The following is a 21900-nucleotide window of genomic DNA, read 5'->3' as shown; positions in this document are numbered from 1 at the left end:
CATACGGTCCTCTAGGCACTGCCAGGGGTAATTCCTGAGTGCAGAGCCAGGAGTGACCCCTGTGCATCGCTGGATGTGACCCAAAAAGAAAAAAATAAAACCTGCGTTATTTTAAAATTTTATTTTTATATTTCAAACTCATCAACAGCAGGAGATGTTTCTCTCTGTGATATCTGGATAAGCAAAACTTTAGAGAAATTTATGAAAAACACCACTAGAGCTCTCCTTTTTTCACCTTTCTAATTTCACTATTACTTACTGAACTGTGAAAGATGTATGTAGAGAGGTGTGCCACACCTGACTGCATGTCATGATTTTCAATTAAATTATGGACTTCTTTAAACTTTTATTAAACATGCTTATTTTCAGCGTGGTACTCAGTGCAGTTTCTGATTATTTTGCTGCAATGTTCACCAATGATGTGGTTGAAGCTAAGCAAGAAGAGGTCAGGATGGAAGGAGTTGATCCTAATGCCCTAAATTCCTTAGTGCAATATGCTTACACAGGTAAGTGATTGACTTCTGTTACTGTATACAATTCACATTACAGAATCATTATGTTGCTGGTATTCATCATTATTATTATTTATTATTATTAATTACTACTCTACAAATGAGTATACTAAAAGTCAATTCAGCAATCTTCAAAAGACAATAAAGGGAAAAGTCAAAGACGTAGATTCAACAGTACTAAAAGTCAAGAGGTAAATACGTTTCTTTAAAAATACAGGTCAGAGAAGTAGAACAGAGGGTCAAATGCAAATGTAGCTTGGTTGTGAAATAATAGAGCCATTTTAATATAGATATCCAGGAATATGATTCCTTCAAATAGTATTGATACATTATCATTAAAAACAATTAAATTGGTATATTCAAATTTTACATTAGATAGTCAATTTTTTTTGGCTTTTTGGATCACACCCAGTGATGCACAGGGGTTACTCCTGGCTCTTCACTCAGGAATTACTACTGGCGGTGCTCAGGGGACCATATGTGATGCTGGAATTCAAACCCGGGTCAGCCGCGTGCAAGGCAAACGCTCTACCCGCTGTGCTATCCCTCCAGCCCCTATTTAGTCAATTTTTAATTTGACATACTGAGTCTTATTTCCAAGCCATAAAACCAAAACAATAATAAAACCAAAATTATATAATGGTTAAATATACATGCGAGCTCAATGTACAGAACCATTTTAATATAGATATCTAGGAATATGATTCCTTCAAATAGTATTGATATATTATCATTAATAAAAAACAATTTAAGTGGTATATTAAAATTATACTTTAGATATTTAGTCAATTTTTAATTTAACATACTAAATCTTATTTCTAAGCTATAAAACCAAAAATAATATGATGGTTAAATATACATGTGAGCTCAATGTTGTTTTTGCTGACCCAATTTTTTTTTTAAATTTTGTTTTATTGAATCACTGTGAGATATAGTTACAAGCGTTCATGATTGAGTTACAATCATACAAGGTTTAAACACCCATCCCTCTACCAGTGCACATTCCCCACCACCAATCTCCTCAGTATACCACCCCTTTCCCTCCCTCCTACTTCCTTCCTGGCAGACTATTTCCCACATACTCTCCCTCTACTTTTGGTCATTATGGTTTGCAACACAGATACCAAGAGGCCATCACTTTTGGATGACCAAAATTTTTATACACAAAAGTAGAAATTACCTATGTGGATACATGCTTGAGCTTTTTTTTCTTAAGTAAAAATGGAGACTTTCAAATATGATTTAGATATTAGTATATTAATTAGAAGTACATCTCTCTTATTAAGCAAAATTGAAAACTTTGACTAGCCATCTGTATTTATAATACATATAATTATGCTTTTCTCTTTTGAACTACTTAGGTGTTTTGCAACTGAAAGAAGATACCATTGAAAATTTGCTGGCTGCAGCATGTCTCCTCCAGCTAACTCAGGTCATTGAAGTCTGTTCCAATTTTCTCATAAAACAGCTCCATCCATCAAACTGCTTAGGGATTCGATCCTTTGGAGATGCTCAAGGCTGTAAAGAACTTCTAAGTGTGGCTCACAAATACACAATGGTAATTTAATAAATTAAATATGCATGTTTGTGTGTTAGTTCTTTAAAAGTTTCATGGAATAAAACTATCTTTATTCAGTCAATGGATGTTGGCTTTATAAATTTTAGGGAAACAAGATAGGTTTGACAAATCATAATAAATAAAACTTTATGGATAGATGCTGATAATTGCCTGATGCAAAAAAGAAAATGAGCTTTTCAACCTTTGATTCAGGTAATACTACAAGAAATGTACTTTTCTGTGAAACCAAAATGAAACGTAAATGTTTCAAATGGTAAAAATCGTTATTGAATGTTCAAAAATATAAATCAAGAAAACAAAATTGAATGAGAACCACACTTAAAATGAAAGCAATCAGCAACTTTAAGAGAGATATGCATAAAGATCAAATTATTAGAGTTTTTTGCAGGTCATGCAGTGTCAAATTTCTAACTTTTGAATTCTCTAAACAGTTCTTATATTACAAACTCACTATTTTATCTACCTCACTGAATTGTTCAAAATTTGAAATTTCAAAAGTACTTCTGAAAGAAATCAGTTACATTAAATATTATGTTGTAATATTGGGAATTTTTACATATGCAACTGAATTATGCTATTTATATTCTTATGCCCTATGCACAGATTCCATATAATTTACAGGAACAACAGTAGTGTAGTTCAAAGGTTAATTCTATCACAAAAACCAACCATAGAAACTTCCTCTTAAATTTCCTAAGTTCTTCAGCTAGGTATTAACAGTTTCCTGTCTGTTAGCCTACTGTTAGCTAACTCTTAGAGATAAAACATATCCTGATAAACAGCCTGAATTATTTTTATTGATCAGAAAAAACTTGTCTTCCTTTTCCTATTATGTCACTGAAGCAGGATGAGCCTAAAACACAATACTGCTGAATCCACTGACACTCACATATTTTATCAATTATTATAAAATAAAAGATTAGTCTATAATTATACAAATAATTTAATATATAGAATAATTTGCAGGTATAAGTATTTAAACATAATGATTTGAGTCATACCTTAAATGAAATATATTGCTTTCTTAAATGTGGGTGGGAAGTGCCATCTCATACAGACTGGTGTGCTTGACCAAAGGTCTGAACCTTCCATAATTCAAACAAGTTAGCGCATAAAGTTATCTATCACTATAAAACAAATAATAGTTCTGACTTAGTGAAGCAATCCACAAATGTTCCCTTTAATAAGTTTTGAAACGCTGTAGGGGTGGACTTTGAAAAATTGAATGCCAAATCAAATGCACATAGAGGACCCTTTGTAAGTTGCAGATAAGATGTTATTTATATTGGCTTAGAAAATAATTTATTTTTTATTTAATTTTTTAAAATTTATTGTTTTAATTAGTGATTCATCGTGAGGGTACAGTTACAAATTTACCCATTTTTGTGCTTGTGTTTCCCTCATACAAAGTTCGAGAACCCATCCCTCCACCAGTGTCCATTCTCCACCACCAATGAACCCAGTATCCCTCCTAACCTCCAATCCCATCCCCCCGACCCACGCCACCCCACCTCTGTGGCAGGGTATTCCATTTTGTTCTCTCTCTCCTTTTGGGCGTTGTGGTTTAAAAATAAAACAATTTAAAATGAATCTTTAGGTTTGACTATATAATTCATTACAGTACTAGGTAATGCAGTGCAATATATAAGTACTTTAACCAATGCATTTATTTCTTATTTAGACTAATTTACTATATTTCTCAGCAATTTTATTAGTCTCTTAAGGCTGCCTTCCTGAAGCCACAACAAACTGGCCACGACAAACTGTATCGAAAGAGGAATTCCTTGGGGCTGGAGTGATAGCACAACGGGTAGGGCATTTGTCTTGCACAAGGCCGACCTGGGTTCGATTCCCAGCATCTCATGTGGTCCCTTGAGCACTGCCAGGAGTAATTCCTGAGTGCAAGAGCAAGGAGTAACCCCTGTGCAAAACTAGGGGTGTGACCTAAAAAGCAAAAAAAGAGGAATTCCTGGTTATATCTAAATATGACCATCATATAAACCATACAAATTTTTAATATTCTCAAATGCATAACCAAATTTGACAGATTTATATGATCTACGTTAACCTGTGAGAAGTTTTTACACACTAAGCCAGTTTCTTTTTCCTTTCATTTTCTTTCATTCATAATTTATATTCATTCCCTCTAATAGAAAGTCAAAAGGTTTAGAGTACGTTATCGTTTTTTCTTCAATTTTTAGTAAAATGTACATCAGTTAAGACTTGTAATTATTATATTGAAAATAGAAGTATAACTTATGGCTTATATTTGAGTTTATACTATGCTAATAATTATGCAGCAAAACAATCCACAAAGCCTATTTTCTTAGAATAACTCTATCTTTCAAAAAACTGCCTTGATGTTTGTTAAATCTGGATCACATAATATTTTTTAATTTATTTTATTGAATCACCATATGGAAAGTTACAAAGCATTCAAGCTTAAGTCTCAGTTATACAGTGCTCGAACACCCATCCCTTCACCAGTACACATATTCCACCACCAAGAACCACAGTAAACTTCCCCCCCACCCCCCAAAGGATCACTTAATATTTTTGAAATATACACAAAATGTTTGAAGATGGTCTACAAATGCAAAATATTATGTTCTACTACATCTAATTTCTTCATTATTTTTTAATAGATGAGGGGATTTCCAATGACACATGCTGTAGTAAAAATATGTTTTCTCTCAATTTTTTGCCTTAGTCACAAGAGGATTTTGTTCTGACAAAATACTTTGAAATTATTAGAATAAAAATGTCCTATGTATATACTAAACTTAATGATTAATGCATGTTTGATTTTGCAATTAGGTTAAACTTGATAAATGATAATTAAACTCATAACAAAACTGAGACAATGATTTGATTTATTCAGATCCCATAGTTATTTGAAGATTGACTTAATTAGTTCCAGATGACTTATTTACTATGTATTATGAATTACTGACAGTGTGTTCAATTATATGTCAGAACTGCATAATATTGCATTCAATGTGTGAGATTTTATACTAAATAACATTGGAAACTATAATTGTCAAAGAACAACATGTAGCAACAACATTAAAACGTAGTGTATGATGAAAATTGAAAACAAAATTTGAAATTTGATACTTGAAAAATTACATCACACAGAAAAAATAGATAACTGGAGCATAATTTATAAGATAGAAAGATAGCCTGCCCCTCAAACAACTTCATAGCAATTCTTTTTAGGTTGCCTTTCATTTGTGCATTGTTAACCATTATGAAATATATTTTTTGTCTTTGTTAATATTTTTCATATTTTCCCCAAAAGAGAAATGTTTTATATCAAAAGAATTAAATATATTTTCTAAAGTACAGCAAAATTGCCTCTCTTAAGTCTTCCAGAAAGTCTTCACCTTGAAAAGTGTCAGTCAGCAGCTCCACTATGATTAACTAAATCAGCATTTTAGGTAAAAATCCATTGCACTGTAGCATTGTTGTCCCATGGTTCAACAACTTGCTCGAATGGACACTAGTAACGTCTCCATTGTGAACTTATTACTGTTTTTGGCATATCAAATATGCCATGGGTAGCTTGCCAGGCTCTGCCATGTGGGCGGGATACTCTAGGTGGCTTGCCGGGCTCTTTGAGAGGGATGAAGGAATCGAACCTGGGTGGGCTGCGTGCAAGGCAAACACCCTACCCACTGTGATATTGCTCCATGTGCCTCCCGAAGCTGCAGCTTGGTTGAAGATGACACCCTTCCCCAAATAGAGTCGGACCAGTCTTCGGTTGAGGGTATACGAGTAGCTGCACTCCCCTGCTAGAATCTCTAAACAAGCTCTCAAGGACTTCGCATTGTTCCCTTCATTTTATGAAATATATTTCATAAAATGAAATATATTTTATGAAGGGAAGAATGAAGGGAACAATTTATTAGACATCAATTATCAATCCAAGTGCATCAACTGATGAATTATCTCCTACAATAGTTCGGAGACTAAAGGCTCTGGTATCAATTAGTACATTGTTCATGTGATCTTTGGGGAGTTATGACTTTCTTTTTTCTTTAGCAAATAGTTCTGTTTTTGAAGGTTACCCTCATTGTCCCTCTTAGATCAACAATAGCACATACTTATTAAAAGTATTTATGGCTGTCTCTATGAATTTTTCTAAATAAAAAATAGAAAAATCATTTTATAGGATTATTTTGTTCTTTAAAAATATGAAGTTACAGTGTAAGATCTTTCTTTTCTAGGAACACTTCATTGAGGTAATAAAGAACCAGGAATTCCTTATGCTTCCAGCTAATGAAATTTCAAAACTTCTATGCAGTGATGACATTAATGTACCAGATGAAGAAACCATTTTCCATGCTCTAATGCAGTGGGTGGGGCATGATGTGCAGGCTAGGCAACAAGACCTAGCAATGCTGCTTTCTTATATCAGACTGCCATTACTTCCACCACAGGTAAGCCAATTTCTTTAGTCAATGCAAACTATAGTATACTAACTATACTGATGGGTACTAAAACAGAACTTAGTTTTTTCTAATTTTATTGTTCTCAAAGGATTCCTGTTAAATTTTAATGCTTAGCTTTTTTCTTGCCTAAAGATACTCCCAACCTTCAATTGGCAGTATTAATATAGAACAGGGAAAGGCTTTAATAAAGCCCTTGAGAGAATATATAAACTTAGAATACTGGTATTTTGCTTTCTCTATTACCAAGCACCATTTGAAATGAGCAAAAAAAATAATGAGGCAATCCCTTTTGATCATGTTCTAGAAAAAGTGATAATGATTAGTACAGTAACATAGCCAAAGGAGATTCTAGGAAAGAGATTATGGATAATAATGACTAAAAATGTATATTCAAATTTAAAGCATACGTTACTGGTTTCACATTCACATTATAAAGGCATAGCCATCATACGAACTGGAGCGATAGCACAGCGGGTAAGGCACTTGCCTTGCACACGGCTGACCCGGGTTTGATTCCTTAGTCCCTCTCGGAGAGCATGGCAAGATACTGAGAGTATCCCGCCCCCACGGCAGAGCCCCGCAAGCTAGCCATGATGTATTTGATATGCCAAAAACAGTAACAACAAGTCTCACAATGGAGACGTTACTGGTGTCCGCTCGAGCAAATCAATGAGCAACTGGGTAACAGTGATCAGTGATCAGTCATTGTACACACAAAATGATTATAACATTCAGGGTTGATCTACATCATGCTGACTCAGAATGTATAATTTAGTGAGGTTTGAGTGTAGTCCCAATAGTGGTAGTAGTCATAATTCTTCTGCATTGGGAAAATGTATGTACTATAGTATGTATACAATATGTGTGTATAATATGGATTATATATAAATATTTTAGCATATTTTATATTATGTAACCTGTGGATAAAATCTTAAATATCTACATTGGAAGAAAGAAAGGTTGTTTTAGACTGATTTTCATAACAGTGCATCATTAATTTCATAGAAATTAAAATTAATTCATAACAAGTGGATAATTAAATGCTAATATTAAAATAAATGTTAGAGTCAAAGTGATAGTACGGAAGGTAGGTCATTTGCTCGCATATGAGAAATCTAGAGTCCATCCTCAGCATCCTATATGGTCCCTGTGCTCTGCAAGGAATGATCTCTGAGCACAGAGCCAGCATTAACCCCTCAAAATTGCTGGTTGTGGTCCCCAAACAAAGAAAAAATAGAATGTCAATATGTTGATGATTTGTCTATATTATTTAGAATTTAAATTTATTCTCTTGTAACTACATTCTTACACTTTTTAAATTTTATTGAATCACTGTGAGGTAGTTACAAGCTTTCATGTTTGGGTTACAATCACGCAATGATCAAGCACCCATCCCTTTACCAGTGCACATTTCCCACCACCAATATCCCCTGTATATCCCCCCTTTTGCACCCTCCCCCTGCCTCCCTGGCAGACAATATTCCCCATACTCTCTCTCTGCTTTTGGGCATTATGGCTTGCAACACAGACACTGAGACGTTATCATGTTTGGTCCATTTTCTACATTCGGCACACATCTCCCATACCAACTGATTCCTCCAGCCATCATTTTCTTAGTGATCCCGTCTCAATTTCATCTGCCTTTTCCCCTCTGCTCATGAAGCAGGCTTGCAGGTATGGGGAAATACTCCTGGCCCTTGTATCTACTGTCCTTGGGTGTCAGCCTCATGTGATGTTATTCTATACTCCACAAATAAGTGCAGTCCTTCTATGTCTGTCCCTGTCTTTCTGACTCATTTCACTTAGCATGATACTCTCTATGTCTATCCATTTATAAGCAAATTTCATGATTTCATATCTCCTAACAGCTGCACAGTATTCCACTATGTAGAAGTACCAAAGATTCTTTAGCCAGTCATCTGTTCTAGGGCACTTGGGTTGTTTCCAGATTTTGGCTATTGTGAACAGTGCTGCAATGAACATATAGGTACAGATGTCATTTCTACTGTGCTTTTTTACATCCTCAGGATATATTTCCAGACGTGGGTATTGCGGGGTCATATGTAAGTTCAATTTCTAGTTTCTCTTACTTTTAAAAATGTATACATTTGGGCTGGAGCGAAGCACAGTGGGTAGGGCATTTGCTTTGCATGTGGCAGACCTGGGTTCGATTCCCAACATCCCATGTGGTCCCCTGAAGTAATTCCTGCTAGGAGTAATTCCTGAATGCAAAGCCAGGAGTAACCCCTGTGCATTGCAGGTGTGACCCAAAACGCAAAAAAAGTATACATTTAAAAAATATATATATATATATACCATAAATTTTAACAGAAATTGTATGTTTATGCAACTATATTTACACTAATATTCATTACTCTGATGAGATCTATAAAATTTATCAGGTACTCAAAGTGTTACTCAAAAGGTCCCTAGGCCAGAAGTATATCAATGCTTACAAGTTTGTTAAAAACTTCTCAAAGATCCACTACAGACCTACTGAAACAATTTTTGTGGTAAAGCAAAATGTATATGCATTTTAACCTGCTCTTCTGATTCTTCTCAGATATGCAAATATCTTTCATGGCCGATGTCTGTTATATTATACAGAATATAGACTTTCCAAACCATTTTAAATGGCCTTAACCTTACTACAAATTAAATATATGAAAGTTATAACAAATAGCAGAAAACAATTTGAAAGAAAATGTTACATAGCCTGTTTTTAACCATATTTTAGCAGCATATGCATGAAGAAAGTGGAGCCTCACTAGCCAAGTCAAAAGAGTCATTATAGGCAGGATGAGAACAGAACTGGGGGTAGTGAGTACAGAACAGGAATGTTCAAACAAGCTTAATGGAGTGAGATTATTTCCTGTGGTTCAAAAATTTGCTTGCTATTCCATTCAATGCTATGTGGATCAAACTCTATGGAAATAATCTAAATAATCCTTGATAAAATTCTGAAACAAATTTTTAATATGTGTTCAGCAAATTTCAGAAAATATGTTTACCTAGCCTTTTATTCTGAATTAGGTAGGATCTTATTATCTGCAGGCAGCATTGACTCGGGATGATTGATCACCTATTATTGCTAATATATTAATAAAATTGGTACTGTTAAAATTTATTTATTTTGAATTGAATTACAGTGAGATACACAGTTACAAAGTTGTTCATGATTGGTACTTTTTAAAATACATTTTTGACTTGGATAAAGATAATCTGATTTCTTAATATCCAATGGAAGTGATTTGATGAAGAAGATGCAGTACATTATTGTTTATATTTTAACAGGGTTAAGCACAGTACACTGACGTATGCCTGCTTATATGAAAATATTTTAGTTTTTTACTTATTGACAGTTTAAAATTTAAAAGCTCATTATTTTTCAGTAACAAATTTATGATTATTTTCTCTTTATTTTGAAAACATGTGCATCTTCAAAAGTTGTGTTGACAAAATATTTACTAGATATATTTTACTATTGCTAGATATAATATTCATTAGATATGCTAGTACTAATTTTAGTCATTTCAAATGAGTGAAAATGTAAGTTGGCTAATATCCAGGATATTCAAGATACTTGTAGAATTGTATAAGATAAAAACCTCCAACACCATCAAAAAATGGGAAGAAGAAATGAACAGAAGTTTCCTCAAAAAAGAAATACAAATGAACAGAAGTTTCCTCAATAAAGAAATACAAATGGCCAAAAGGCACATGAAAAGATGCTCCACATCACTAGTCATCAGGGAGATGCAAATTAAAACAACATTGAGATATCACCTCACACCACAGAGACAGGCACACATTCAAAAGAACAAAAGCAACCAGTGCTGTCGTGGATGTGGGGAAAAAGGGACGCTCCTTCACTGTTTGTGGGAATTGCCGACTGGTCCAGCCTTTCTGGAAAACAATATGGACAGTCCTTCAAAAACTAGAAATTGAGCTTCCATATGACCCCGCAATACCACTTCTGGGAATATATCCTAAGGATTCAAAAGAGCACAGTAGAAATGACATCTATACCTGTATGTTCATTGCAGCACTGTTCACAATAACGAAAATTTGGAAACAACCTGAGTGCTCTAAAACAGATGACTGGTTAAAGAAACTTTGATACATGTACACAATGGAATACTATGCAGCTTTTAGGAGAGATGAAGTCATGAAATTTGCTTATAAATGGATAGACATGGAGAGTATTATGCTAAGTGAAATGAGTCAGAAAGAGAGGGAAAGACATAAAGGAACTGCACTCATTTGTGGAATGTAGGGTAACATCACATGAGGCTGACACCCAAGGATGGTAGATACAAGGGCCAGGGGGATTGCCCCATAACTGGAAGAAATGCTTCGTGAGCGGAGGGGAGAAGGCAGATGGAATAGAGAAGGGATCACTAAGAAACTGATGGCTGGAGGAACCAGTTGGGATGGGAGATGCATGCTGAAATTAGATAATGGACCAAGCGTTATGACCTCTCAGTGTCTGTGTTGCAAGCCATAATGCCCCAAAGTAGAGAGTATGGGGAATATTGTCTGCCATGGAGACAGAGGTAGGGTGGGAAAGGGAGGTTATACCCAGGATATTGGTTGTGGGGAATGTGCCCTGGTGGAGGGATGGGTGTTTGATCATTGTGAGATTGTAACCAAAACATGAAAGCTTGTAACTATCTCACGATGATTAATAAAATTTAAAAATTAAAAAAAACACACAAAAAAGAAAATATAAGTTGACTAATATATAATAATACAATTATTTTATTATCTACATTATCTGCATTTATTATTATCTACATTATATTTAGCTTGGATATTTTTACTAAAGTTACCTAAAATAATCTTCATTCTTTCTGCTGGTAGACTCTTACATTCAAAGATCTTGTACAATTTGTTTTCAGTTACTGGCAGATCTTGAAAACAGCTCTATGTTTGCTCATGATCTTGATTGTCAGAAGCTCTTAATGGAAGCAATGAAGTATCATCTCTTGCCTGAGAGAAGACTTATGATGCAAAGTCCTCGTACAAAACCTAGAAAATCAACTGTGGGGGCACTTTATGCTGTTGGAGGCATGGATGCTATGAAAGGTACAAGGAACACAATAATTTAGAAACTATCATTATATATCATATATTCTTAATACCCTCCAAATTGGGAGGGTGTTATTAATGTCATTTTATATTTAAAGTTGTGTTTTTTGAGATAGCATTGGTTTACAAGTGTGAAAATATTTATCTGGTTTAAGATTACAATGTTGTTATAAGATGTCTACAACTAATGGCCCAAACATCTACCCACAGAAGTTCACTGTACTGTTTCTACAGACCTCTCATAGTCATAGCTTATGATGGTAAAATTAGTGTCTTCATTAGACATTTTATATATACCACATTTAACTGAGATTATCTGATATTTTTTCCTCTTGACTTATTTACTAGGCATAAACTCCCTCGTTACTTCCGTGTTGTAGCAAAACAGCATTTCATCTCTTCCTTTGCTCACCAGTACTCTGTGCTCCGTGTGTTTGTGTGTGTGTGTGAACACAGCACAAATTCTGTGTTCACATATATTTTGGGGGTCACTGTCACTATCATCCCATTGCTCATCGATTTGTTTGAGTGGGCACCAGCAAGGTCTCTCATTGTGAGACTTGTTACTGATTTTTGGCATACCCAATACGCAACGGGTAGTTTGCCAGGTACTTTCACTATTGCCATGACTTGACCATTTGTAAATAGCACTGCAAATAGTATAGATATACATTTATATTTTGAATAAATATTTTGTGTTCTTTCTGTAGATATCTAGAAATAGAAGTGTGGGATCCTATGATCTTTTCTTTAAAAATTAGCAATATCAGAGATGGAGTGATAGTGAAGAGATTAGGGCAATTTCGTTGCATAGAGCTAACCTGGATTCAATCCCCAGCACCCTGTAAGTCCCATAAACGTTTTACAGAGTGCTCCCTGAGCTCAGAACCAGGCGTAAGCTTTAAGCACTAATAGGTATGCCCCCACCCAACACCAAACAACAATAGTAATTTCTCTAGGAATCTTAAGGATTAATTTAAATGCAAGTGATAAGGTTCTCCAAATGAATAGTTTTGGGAGATCTGCTATGTAGGCTATGGCCAGTAGTGGCACTATATGGTCTAGGGTTCAGTTCTATGGCTTAAAGAGGAGGCAGGGAACACTAGAGCCATTTCAGTTGTGCTCAGGGTTTCTGATATGTGTAGTACAAATATTTACTCCCATTACACTGGGTATTCTTTAGTTTCAGTCTGTGTTTATTTTGCCATGAAGAAACTCTCAATTTTCATGTAGTCTATTTTGTTTATTGTTGATTGGCTGACATTTCCAATGGCATCATAGCATTGAAGACACTGCAGAGAGTTCTGCACATATTTACTTCAATGCAGTTTATAGATCCAGTCTGTTCTCAAGTCTTTGATACAGTTTGAACTATCATTTATGTCAGGTCTTTTATGTAATTATCTTTTATTGTAAGGTATCTTTTATGATAAAACCTTAAGTTTTTAGACATGGTTATCCAGTTTTCCATTGTAGATAAGTGAGGAGTAGGAAGGGGGCCACATCATTACATGCCATCTGCAAGGCAGGGCCTGGCAAGCTACCTGTGGCATTTTTGATATGCCAAAAATAGTAACAAAAATGGGCCTCATTCCCCTGACCCTGGAAGAGCCCCAATATGTCAGCATTGAGAAGGATGAGCAAGGAGAGGCTGCTAAATCTCAGGGCCAAACTAGGCTGCCAAAACTAAGGACTAAAATGAATGTCTACAGTTTTAATGCACATACGCTGGCATCAGAAGCATCCATTGAGCACCTGATGGTGCAAGCACAGAAGATCAAGTACAACGTCATTGGATTGACTGAGATGAGAAGGCATAGATCACATCAAACCATTTTCAACACTGGAGAAGGACTGTTCCTCGGAACATGTGACAGTAGAGCCATCAGTGGTGTTGGTGTCCTCATCAACATGAACTTGGCCATGAGCATTGATTCGTTCGAATGCCTAACATCCCGAATCAGACACTTAACGTTTGAATATCTGTGCGTCATTGACAGAAGTTTCTATCTTCGTCATCTATGCACCAACATCCAACTACAACCAAGAAGAAATTAAGAAGTTCTATGTGGAGCTGGAGAAGTTCTATAAAGAAGACCACACTTTCTACAAGGTCATTGTTGGTGATTTTAACACTAAGATAGGACTAAGAAGGTCGCCTGAAGAACTCCGGGACCCACAGCCTAGACTGGAATAAACAGGGTGAGAGACTGTCTGAGTTCATTATTTTACCAAGACCATTCATGGTAACTAACAGTTCCAGAAGGCGGAATCTAAATGTTGGACATGGAAGTCTCCTGGTGGACAGTTCAACAATGAAATTGACCACATCATATTTAATTGATGGTTTTGCCTGATTGATGTCACTGTTGTCCCTAAATTGCAAGTGGGATCAGACCACCATCTCCATGCGAAATTCTACTTCACGGAGCAGGGAGAAAGGGCTGCAAAGTTTAAGAAGAGAACTCCCAGAATAGAACACCAACTGGAGCTCTTTGGCATTATTGCAGCAATATGGGAAGATGCCATCATTGACAACATCGATGAAAAATACAATTGACTGGTTCAGTACCTCCATGATTGTGCAAGGAACACCAAGAGAGAGAAAGCCAAAAAAAGACGCCTGTCTTCGGAAACTCTCTAGCTCATTCACCAACGTGGTTTGGCGTGAGCCTCAGGCAATCACAAGCAACGCTGTGCAGAGAAGCGATAAAGAAAGACCTTAAAGAGAGAAGAGCAGCAGTGTTGGCCAATGCAGCAGAAGCCAGGGAAAGTATTTGCAACATCCGCCTGTCCTCTGCCTACTGTACAACCAGGATGACTGCCCTCTGACGCCTTGACGGATCTATCACATCTTCCAGAAGGGCAATGAAAAAGTTTATCCATGACTTCTACTCGGATCTCTTCAATAGCCACATCCACTTGTCCACATACCAAATTCCACAGGATGGATATGTCGTTCCCAGCGTTCTCCCTTCTGAAATCAAACACGCCATTTCGTCGGTAAAGAAGCGTACAGCACCCGGTCCAGACAAGGTCAGACCCGAACATCTGAAGAATCTGCCGCCAGTACTGGTCAATACACTGGCTCGGCTCTTCACACACTACCTGTCTGAATGCAACGTTCCATCCCAGTGGAAAACCAGCAGGACTGTCCTGTTGTACAAAAAGGGAGATATCCACAACATCACCAACTATTGCCTGATCTGCCTGTTGTCCGTCCTTTACAAGTTCTTCACTCAAGTCATCCTGAATAGGATTGGCAGAACACTAGACAAAGGACAACCATCCAAGCAAGCCAGGTTCTAAAAGGATTCAGCATGATCAACCATATTCACATGGTGACTAAGCTCATAGAGGTTTAGTGAGAGTTCAAGATGCCACTCTGCCTAATGTTCATTGATTTAAAGAAGGCCTTTGGTTCTGTTGAGACTGAAGCAGTCATCGTACCCTAGCCAAACAGGGCATTCATACTCAGTACATCAGGATCCACCATGAACTGCATTACACATGCACCACCAGGATCTTACCGTTCTACAAGGAAGTGAATATTGACGTAAAGAGAGGGGTTTCTCAGGGAGATACTATTTCACCAAAACTCTTCAGTGCCACCCTCAAGAATGTTATGCAACCACTGGAATGGGAAGGAATGGGAGTGAAGATAGATGGTTGACAAATACACCACCTCTGCTTCGCTGATGACATTGTTCTAATAACACCAAACATTAGCCAAGCAGCACGAATGTTGGCCCACTTCGAACGTGAGTGTGGAAAGGTCGGACTGCAGCTGAATCTCATGAAGACAATGGTCATGAGAAACGGACTAGTTCCTGACGTTCCATTTGCTGTCAAGGGAACAAACATCTCCGAATGCAGCAGTTATGTGCACTAGGTCTAGAACTCAACAGGATGAACAGCCTGGCACCTGAGTTGTGCAGGAGGAAGAGAGCAGCATAGAATGCCTTCAAGAGTGTTGAAGAAGTTAAAAGGACAAAAAACCTCGGCTCTTACTACATCTTTTCGACTCCACCATTCTTCCTGCAATAACATATTCCTCAGAGACCTGGGCCCTAAGAAAACAGGATAAGAAACGCTATTCGTGTCTCCCAAAGAGGAATCGAAAAGCTATGCTTGGAATATCATGTTTCACTCAAGTGAGTGAAGGACTCCGGAGTTCCGATCTCCATCGATGATGGAGATTCAGGGACGCTGTCTTGTTAGCTAAGGCATCAAAAATCAGATGGGCCAGACACCAGACATGTAATGCAATTTGGAGATGACCGCTGGACTAGAGCTGTTTCTGATTGGATTCCACGGGACGTCAAAAAACCGTGTGGCGGCACACCTACGAGATGGTTAGACTTCATCAAGACCCTGAGCGAATGGTTTGAGGCTCTTTGTGTTCCTGGAGCGAGCAGATGCCATTGGGCTACACTAGCACGTGACAGGGATGAATGGAGACGTTACTGGCTCCTGCTCGAGTAAATCGATGAGCAACGGTATGACAAGTGATACAAGTGATACAGTTTTCCAAACACTATTTTTGAAGAGACTATCTTTACGCTATTTAATGGTTTCAGATATTCTGACAAAAACTGGTTGACAATAAATCTTGGGAATTATCCTTGGGATTCTTTTCTTACCGAACCACTGTATTACAGATTTACTAAGTTATTCATGATGTAGTTCACATGTACAATGATTGGGCAACTATGCCCATTTCCTCCCACCTAGATAGACAATTTCTTTCCCACCTGCGCCTGTCTTTAATATTGGGCAGGCACTCTTTCCCTAGACAATTGTCTTAGTATTTCTGTCCCAATTTTTTTTATTGAATCACCATGAGCATCACTTATAAAGCTTTCATGTTCGAGTTTTGCATCATACAATGATCATACACCCATCCCTCCACCAGTGCATACTTTCCACCACCAATGTCCCTAGTATCCCTCCCCCGTCCCACTCATCCCCCTGCCTCTGTGTAAGACAATTTCCCCCATAGTCTCTCTCTACTTTGGGGCATTATGTTTTGCAATACAGATACTGAGAGGCTATCACGTTTGGTCTTTATCTACTTTCAGCACACATCTTCCATCTCAATCGATCCCTCCAACCATAGTCTTTTTCTAAATTTACTCACCCTGTACCCAGGTTTAGCATCCTACTGAAGACCAGTTCTCCTGATCTTCTATTATATTGTCTTAGATCATTTGTTACTCCCCTACAATTTCTAGTCCTTGTGCTTTTTGCTATATTCTATTTCTTTAGTAAGTGACTGAAAGTTCTCATGGTATAGATTTCTGCCCACTTTTGTTGATTCCTAAATATTTGAGATGTTACTGGTGCCCGCTGGAACAAATCAATAAGCAACGGGATGACAGTGACAGTGACATGATTATAAGAATCTGTCCAATCATTATTTAGCAGTGTTTTATTCAACTTCCAAATATTGTAGGTTTTTTCCACCTTCTCTTTGAGGTTTTGTTTTCTGAGAGGATGCTTTGTATGATTTTTATATATGTAATTTCTTCACATATTTGTGTTATGCCCTACTGTGTGATCTGTCCTGGACAAAGTCCCATGTACACTATAGAAGAATGTCTATTTGTCTTTGTGGGAATGAAAGGCCCTGAATATATCTTTTTTCTCAGTTATTCTGTCTCCTTGTATCATTACTGTTATTCTTGCTGATCTGTCAACTGGCAAAAGTACAGTACTGAATTCTCCACTAATATCATGTACCCGTCACTGTGTTTCTTTGGGTATGTATAGCTTTCCCCTTTTATTCTTTTGAAGCACGATAATTTTATTAATATTTATTTAAGAGCTGTGAAGGAAAGGAAAGCTAGTGTGTGTTCAAGAGGGAGCACAGATTTCTCCAGAGTGAAAACAGGCAAGCAAAGAAACAGAGACAACAAGTGAGGCATGTGTTCAGTAGAGAATACAGGATTGTAGAGCAAGCCATCTCTGACTTTTTAAAAGTGATTTCTTTATGTGCATAATCACATATCAAAATTATAATGTGCCACTTTCACAATCATTAGATATTGATGTGGTAAATAAAACTAAAGAAATTCATAAATCATACATAGAAATATAATTTGTAGGCTCATAGAAAATAATGCAAAAGTTAAGGCATGTGATTTTTTTTTTGGCTTTTTGGGTAACACCTGGTGATGCACAGGGGTTACTCCTGGCTCTGCACTCAGGAATTACCCCGGCGGTGCTCAGGGGACCATATGGGATGCTGGGAATCGAACCCGGGTTGGCCGCTTGCAAGGCAATCTGTGCTATTGCTCCAGCCCAAGGCATGTGATTTTAGATGCCAATTTCCCCTCTGTTATGTGTAATTAGAATCTGAGAGTATATATAAGTGGTATGGCAATTTATCATAAACTTTCATAATGAGATCTTAAAAATGTAATTATTTCCATGGTAGTAGTTACTCTCATGTCTACAATTCTTTGTAAAGCAACAAATACAACAAAATCCTGTAACTAACTTTATGTCTGATAACTTGATATTTTATTGAAGAGAATATTAAGTTTTTATAAATATCTATTATATGATTTATAACTTAAAATCACTAATGCTATTTATAATAGAACAAAATATAGACTATTATATTTACCTGGGGCCCCTTGGAGAAGGTGAGTTCCAGCTTCCTTCCCCGCCCCAAGCAGAGCTCCCTCAGCTGAAGACCTCCAGAGCCTAGCCACAGCCATGCTCAAGGACCCTCTCCACAAGTTCGGATAAGCCTCACGCATGAAGGTACCGGCAGAGGAACCCAGGTGTGTGGGACCCGGGGCTGAGACCTCCAAGCCTGCTTGGATTGGGACTGGGCCTCTTCTGCCCAGATTTCCCATTTTCCAGTAGCTAGGCGGTCACACCCAGGGACTGCCCCTGGTTAAAACCAAGCTCCCAGTTTTAAGCATACTTCTCTCTCTGGGAGAACCTACAAGCTACTGAGAGTTTCCTGCCCAAGTGGGAGAGAGAGCCTGCCAAACTCCCCATGGTGTATTCATATGCCAAAACCAGTAAAAATGCTGGTTCTCATTCCCCTGACCCTGAAAGAGCCTCCAATGCGGCTTCATTGGGAAGGACGAGTAAAGAGAGGCTTCTAAAATCTCAGGGCTAGGACGAATGGAAACGTTACTGAGATAGCTTGAGAAATTCGATGATCAACGAGATGATGATGATGATGATGATGATGATGATGATGATGATGATGATGATACATTATGTATTTAATATTTTATTAAATATTTTAAGTAAGTAATGTAAGTGTAACAGTCCTTATTTTGTTATATTCTTTAAAACTATTTTATTGATTGATGCTCTGTGATTTATAAGACTGTTTATCTGTTAGTTATTGTTTTCCATGCATATACTTTCAATACCATATTCCTCACCAGTGTACCCACCATTCTTCTTCATGGTTCCCAACAGCCCTTTATTTCAACTTCCTCCAGTAAACTCAGTTGTGTGAATCAGTTCCCCTTTTGTATTGCCTTTAGCCATTTGTTCCTACCTGGTGTGTTTCTTTAAGAGGAAATCTCTCCAGAAAAAAGAACAGAACTCCCATATGACTCAGTGAAACTACTTCTTAGCATTTGCACCTCAAACAAGTATTAGTTTGAGAGGGCATATGCACATCTGTGTTTACTGCAGTGCTTAGTTCAGTAGCCAAGATGTTTTTTGAATTTTAGCATCTAATCTGCAAAATAAGAAATGGGAATTTGTTGTTGTTGTTGTTTTTGGTCCACATCTGGCTATGCTCAGGCCTTGCTCTTGCCTGTGTGCTCGGGGATCACCCTTAGCTGGACTCAGTGGACCATAATGGATGTTGGGGAACTAATTCATTGGCCATATGTCAGGCAAACACCCTATAGCACTATTGTAGCACTGTTCTCCTGTTGTTCATTTATTTGCTTGAGCGGGCACCAGTAATGTCTGCATTGTGAGACTTGTTACTGTTTTTGTCATATGACACAGGTAGCTTGCCAGGCTCTGCCATGCTGGCGGGGTACTCTCGATAGCTTGCCGGGCTCTCCAAGAGGGATGGAGGAATCAAACCTGAGTCGGCCACGTGTAAGGCAAATGCCCTACCCACTGTGCTATCGCTCCAGTCCAAACACCCTATGCTGTACTATCACTCTGACCCTAAGTGGGAATTTTTTGAACAGTTTAAATGGGATTATTTTAAATTTTTTGCTAATATATTATTAAATATAAATATAAAATATAATTGATTTTGTCGTCTGACACTTTTACTGTATTAATTTAGTTTTTCATTGAAATCTTTAGTCTCATAAACCATCATCAAATAATGAAAGTTTAACTTCTTATTATCCACTTCAAATGCATTTTGTCTATTTACTTTTTTCCTCATTTATGTGGCTAGGACTTCCAATACTATATTGAATACCAGTGGCAAAATTAGGTATTCTTGTCTTGTGCCTGATGTAAGAGAGAGAGAATTTTGACATTTTAGTTTTTTGCCTTTAGGTTTCTACTTAATTATCGTCTTTACTAATTGAAGTAAGCTTCCTTTCTTACTTTAGAATTTTTGTCATAAATATGTCAGAATTATGACAAAAGCTTTCAAAAAAACTATTAACATAATCATATTTTTAATCTCTCCTCATGTTGACATGGTGTATAATCTGAATAATCTTAACAAAGTTTTTGAAGGACATTCATATTGAAAATTATATATAACTGTTCAGTGGAAGATTTAAGAAGATGTAAAAATATTCTATTCTCATGCATTGGAACAAGCAGCATGTTTAAACTGGCCATTTTACCCAAATTATTATGCAGGTTTACTGTGATCCCCATCAATATCCCTATCAAATTTGTCAAGACAAAAATGATAAAGGCACATTTCAAAGGAAGGGAGAAATATCTGTGTTACATTCTTGATTATAATAAATAAATGTTATATTTTTATGGGTTTTTTGTTTGTTTTTGCTCTTTGGGTCACACCCAGCAGTGCACAGGGGTTACTCCTGGCTCTGCACTCAGGAATCACCCCTGGCAGTGCTCAGGGGACCATATGGGATGCTGGGAATCGAACCCGGGTCGGCCGCATGCAAGGCAAATGCCCTATCCTCTGTGCTATTGCTCCAGCCCCATAAATGTTATATTTTTAGTTACAATCCTTTTGGTTGTCATCATGGAACATGATATGGAATAACATAAAAGGTGCATTTTTAATTTATTTTAGGGGCCAGACTAGAACATACTGAGAACTTACTCTTGACACTATGCTCCTGATAGTTCTAAGGAGCATATATATATATATATATACATATATATACATATATATATATATACACACACACACACACAGTGGACTGGAGCGATAGCACAGCGGGTAGGGTGTTTTCTCTGCATGCAGCTGACCCGGGTTCGATTCCTCCATCCCTCTCAGAGAGTCCGGCAAGCTACTGAAAGTATCCCGCCAGGATGGCAGAGCCTGGCAAGCTACCCATGGCGTATTTGATATGCCAAAAACAGTAACAATGAGTCTCACAATGGAGATATTACTGGTGCCCGCTCGAGCAAATCAATGAACAGGACAACAGTGCTATACACAAACACACACACATATAATATATATATATATATATATATATATATATATATATATATATCTCAAACCTGAGTCAGTGGTGTTACAGGCAACTGCTGTAAGTTCTATTTTACCTCTCCAAACCCTCAGAGACACATTTTTGAATCACAACAAAAATGTATGAAACACTTGAAGAAATAGGAACAAATGATGCTGCTAAGGAACAAAATGTATCTCTAGAAAGCAATAAGAAAGAAATGCAAGTGATGCAGCTCATTGGAAAAGCCTATGATGTGTGACATGAGGTTCCTAGTTAGATTCCAGTTACTAAAGCAAAATAAACAAAAAATAAAACATTGGAGGAGCTGGAGAGACAGTACAGTAAGCTGGATGCTTGTCTTTCATACTGTATTCCTGGATTTGATTCCCGCACCACATATGGTACCACACGTCTGCAGGAGTGATTCTCTTGATGCAATAAATATATAACATTTATAGAAATAAATGAAAACTAGTAGATCATTTGCCTTATAAGTATGAGGGCCTTGCCTAGTACAGTGGGGGGTTGGCATGAAATACAAAGCATGTTCCTGTTGGTGCATAGCACAAACTAGTTAGAAATGGGGATGAATATAAATGGGGGTGAATTGTTCTGTTAGCTGAACACCACTTTGGCCATGGTCAGGG

General features: G+C 37.1%; 1 protein-coding gene across 1 annotated transcript in view; it reads left to right on the top strand.

Annotated features, from left to right (window-relative positions):
• The window catches only part of KLHL4 (kelch like family member 4), a 120033-nt gene that overhangs the window by 41125 nt on the left and 57008 nt on the right, over positions 1-21900 (top strand). The window contains exons 3-6 of the mRNA XM_004611644.2: positions 370-506; positions 1874-2070; positions 6321-6533; positions 11447-11633. Of these exons, the coding sequence (XP_004611701.2) occupies positions 370-506; positions 1874-2070; positions 6321-6533; positions 11447-11633 (734 nt within the window). The remainder of the gene's footprint in view (positions 1-369; positions 507-1873; positions 2071-6320; positions 6534-11446; positions 11634-21900) is intronic.

This window comes from Sorex araneus, chromosome X (assembly GCF_027595985.1).
Source record: "Sorex araneus isolate mSorAra2 chromosome X, mSorAra2.pri, whole genome shotgun sequence".
Lineage (NCBI taxonomy): Eukaryota > Metazoa > Chordata > Mammalia > Eulipotyphla > Soricidae > Sorex > Sorex araneus.
Note: the sequence above shows the minus strand (reverse complement) of the source record. Positions and strands in the feature narration are given on the sequence as shown.